Here is a 4,341-nt window from a genome sequence, read left to right on the forward strand (position 1 = left end):
CACATATGGGGGCACACACCACCCCATGCCCTCCCAGGGTGCGCGGAGCGGTGGGGGCCCCCCCTTACGGCTCAGTCCTGTGCCCAACCCCAGCTGGGCAGCCCCTGCCCCAGCTCCACTCCCTCCCCCGCCACTGCGGCCTTGACTTGCCCCTTCACCCGCACAGAGGCAGCCTGTCCTCACCCCATGTGCAGAGCCGGGAGTACACGCCCCCCCCATACCTTCCTGGGGTGCGTGTAACAGTGGGAAATTGGAAAGGCAGAATGATCTGATCTCCAACAGATCCAGGCAGAGCATAATGCAATGACAGTACTCCAGCACAAACTAATAGCCCAATTTTATTTTATCCTTGCATACTTGAAGTCACAGGATGAGCACAAATAAGGTAACCAAAAATGTCAGGCCCAGCTGAGAACCTGTTTTAGATAAGATGCTCGACAGTAAAAGCCAGAGGCTTCCATAGCACTGAAAAATTCCTAAAGAGAGGAGTCTGCTCAAGAATGCTGGCCCACTTCAAGGGGAATACACTGTCAAGACCCAGGTACCAGATATGCAAATGATGGGACCTCAAGGCCAGAACGGTCTCAAACTGCAAATGTTCTGCAAACTTGAAAGCATCAGTACTTGAACTAACCATCTTTTGTTTGCTCCAAACAAGGTCTGTCAAATACTGACAGACACAAAAAGTTTCCATCAGTTTTTAGTAAATCGAACGTAGTATATGTACATGCCAGTGGATCTGTCATTCAAAACTGCAATTAACTACACCAGACAAAGTTTTGATATAAGATTGGTTCTTAAACAGCACTTTGTAAACATACATTCAACAAATCTAATTGATTGAATTATACATGTGGAGAGGACTGATTTACTAGACTGACCTCATGCAACACTAGCCACTTAAGATGAATTTCTAAAGATAAAAGTAAGTGTTCAATAAGAAAGTTACATATATGTTTAGAAAGGTATATACTTACCACCAAATGGTATTATGCAAAGATTGTGTTTGCAGGCTAGTTCCACAATTTTAATTACATCTTCATGGCAACCTAAAAGAATAGAAAACAAGTAAAACAGGATGTTGAATGGCTAGTTTTCATATAAGCATACATACCAGTAGCCTGCTAATTCTTTAGGGGCTGATACTACTTTCACACAAGAGCACTGGGGAAGCAGCAGTAGTCTGTTTTCAAGAAGTTGGGCCAATGACGTATCCCAAAATAACTGGGCTCAAGGAACCAAAGTTGTTGAAATGAGACAGCACCACAAATATATTGAGCAAAGTAATTTGAAGATGGAAGCAGCCCCAGATTTAAGTAAAATAAACCTAAAGATTATTGACCTACCCATGGAATACTATCAACATGGAACTTTCAAAATAAGAGGGACAGGCAGGAGAGTTCAGCTGACTGTGTACAGAATAAAAGATTAAGGCTTTTGTTTTGTTTATTTCAAATATAAATTCCAACAAAGAACAATGAAAGATGGCTGTTATTTTGAAAGAGAAATGTCTTAAGAGTCTCTTTAAAGAGTTACGTATCAGACCATTAAAATCGTTCTGTCTTAAAAGTAACATCATAATACAAGAATTACCATTAAATGCCATTTCCTTTTAGAATATATTCTTTGCATCACAGTATAGGCATTCTCCTAAAGGCAAGAAAGTGAAAACAGACAAGCTAATGGATGGAAAGCCAAAAGGAGAAATTAAGTGTTGTGCCCACAAACTGTACAGGACAGGAAAGAAGGTAAAAAAAAAACAAACTATGGTGCAAACTCACTGCTTTGCTTTGGAAATGCAAAGCATCCATGCCCTAGGTAATGAGTTTAGTCAACTGCTAAATAACAAGTACAGAAAGGACAAAACAACTTGTTAGTGATCATCAGATGCACATGGAATAGGAGCAGGAAAAACTACTTTCAGTGGTAGCTCTGAAGTTACACTTCAAGTAAGAACCCACATTGTCATATCATCAGTTTTCCATTACAAACAGAGGCAATTTTTCTGCTGTAACTAAAGATATCTAATAAAATGACATGCATCATGTCAGCCCCCACCAAAATGAGTTACAACACAATATGCTTCTCAACCAGGACCATGCTCTTTAGCCTTTAAAAAACAGAGTTAACTACTATATTTACTCAAATCCAAGACAAAGCAGCCCCTCCCTGCCCCCTCCCAGTCAGCATGGGGAAAAAAAGCCTCATCTTGAATTCTGGTCATCAGCCTGGGGCATGCAGTGGCACAGCTCTGGTTTTGGCGCTAGGCCTGAAGCCAAAGCCAAGCCACTGCCTGTCTCCACCTGGGACAGCTTGTTTGGCAGGGGTGGGGCACATGACTTGGGAGGGGGCAAGGGGCAGCACAGAGGAGACTGGGGGGGTGGGGAAGAGGAGGAAAAAGAGGGGATGATTTGCAGCTTGCTTTGCCACCGGGGCCCTGTGCCTGCCTCCCCACTCCTTACTCCCCTCTCCTTTACCTTCTGCTTCAGCTCTGGTCCTTCAGCCCTGATCCTGCTTGCCCAGGAGCTGCTGCCACTTCTCTCTGGATGGACTGGGCTGGAGCATGCTTCTGTTAAGTGCTCTGGAGCTGAAGCAGAGCTGCAGCAGAAGGTAAGGGAGAGTGGGCAAGGAATGGGGAGGCAAGTGGCAGCCTGGGCTGGGGCCATGCTGCCACTGACTGACCCAGAGGAGCACAGCTGCAGCAGAAGGTAAAGGGATGGGGGGGTCTAGTCCCCTCATCCCCACTGCTGTTTTTCCCACCACAGCAGGAGGGAGGGGGAGAGACCACAAATAAGACAACCTTCCCCTAAACAGATTCTATACACGGAAAAAAAAAATCAGAACAGAATTAATGGAAAAATTATACATTTGTTCTAATATTTTCCAGGTATAGAATCTAATTATTGGGGGGGTTGTGTTAAATTTGAACTAGTACTGATTTGGGTAGCTATGAGAACACTTTTGTAAAGAATTTTGAGAGATTTCAATTCAAGTTTAAGCTTAAAGTGGGTTGGTTTTGTGTACAAAAATGAAGACAGAAATTCCTGGATATAAAATGTTTCAGCATCTTGTTTAATCCTTTAAAAATTAAGAAGTTGCAAATATGACCAGAGAGCACCTTACAGGAATTAGCCATGGAATTTCAAATTTGCAAGTTAAGTTAAATATTGTAAATGAGAATATATGCAAAGAGAAAATCAACTTATCAATTAAAACAAAAGCCATTTCTGATTCCTAGTTAAAAGTTCCAGTCTACTGACTACAGACTAACATTTGTGGAGTGAAGAGGCTATACATCCCGAGCTACTATTCATTCGTGAGTGGTACCCATTCATGGGAAGCTAGAGCTTCTAAAGCAAAGAAAAAAGTTGAACAGTTTACCTGGCCATACAACTATATCAGGAATTCGTTTAAACATTCCTTCCCTGAGCACAAGTATCTCATGTAGGCAGTGACCTGAAGTACAGAAGAAATAAGCCTGAGAACTTTGAAAAAAATATATTTTTTAAAACATACAGTTAAACACTAAGATTTTCTTACCATGAGCTCTGAATACCCTATCTTCTGGATCCTGCGAATATGAAATTTTAGTGGCTCTAAGATCCTGGAGAAATTCTTCATTTGCAAAGGATGGAGGCACATCATTAACATTTAAGGTTGCCTATAACATAAGAAAATAAATTCACAACTGCTAAGGTGAACAGCATGCTAGCATCCCATAAACCAGATTAAAAAGATTACAGTTAGGGGTTGATAAGTATCCATAGTTTGAAAGGCCTCTTTACTTCATCTCAGTTCAAGTTCCCTTCCATATACCAGCTTCAATCCTATCTGCACTACCAGTCCTTCCCTTCAGGTGAGTTTTCTCCTTTGTATACCAGACTGCTGATGGTAAATTTCATTTTACTGGGTGGGTCCCTTATTTTTTTCAAATAAAAGTGTTCAGCATGTCATAGACAAATGCACTGTCTGACAAAGACAACCATGCTTTGCAAAACACCACTCACCATATTACTACTCTCCAGTTCTGCTATTTAAAAAAAAAGTATGAAAAAAAGCAGCTGACGAGAAAAGGTCAGATTCAGGGAAATGACCCTGCAAGCAATGACAAGGATCAAGGTCCAGATCTGAAAAAGGACTTCGATCTGAAGGCTAAGCTACTATCTAACCCAGGGGTGGGCAATTATTTAAGCTGGAGGGCCCCTTAATGAGTTTTGGTGAGCTGTTTAGGGCCAAATACATACAATCTTTCAAAAGATTTAGTTTGTTAAAGTTATACTATAGATAAAAAACATATACAGGCATACCTCGGAGATATTGCGGGTTCGGTTCCAGACCACC

At 41.7% G+C, this 4,341-nt stretch overlaps 1 protein-coding gene across 1 annotated transcript in view; it reads right to left on the reverse strand.

Moving 5' to 3' along the window:
- Nucleotides 1-4,341, reverse strand: part of AGPS (alkylglycerone phosphate synthase) — a 129,096-nt gene that overhangs the window by 84,569 nt on the left and 40,186 nt on the right. The window contains exons 4-6 of the mRNA XM_019554267.1: nucleotides 3,541-3,661; nucleotides 3,382-3,456; nucleotides 978-1,049 (exon numbers count right to left, since the gene is read on the reverse strand). Of these exons, the coding sequence (XP_019409812.1) occupies nucleotides 978-1,049; nucleotides 3,382-3,456; nucleotides 3,541-3,661 (268 nt within the window). The remainder of the gene's footprint in view (nucleotides 1-977; nucleotides 1,050-3,381; nucleotides 3,457-3,540; nucleotides 3,662-4,341) is intronic.

The sequence above is a fragment of the Crocodylus porosus genome, unplaced genomic scaffold (assembly GCF_001723895.1).
Source record: "Crocodylus porosus isolate Cpor-Errol unplaced genomic scaffold, CroPor_comp1, whole genome shotgun sequence".
In the NCBI taxonomy this organism is placed as follows: domain Eukaryota; kingdom Metazoa; phylum Chordata; order Crocodylia; family Crocodylidae; genus Crocodylus; species Crocodylus porosus.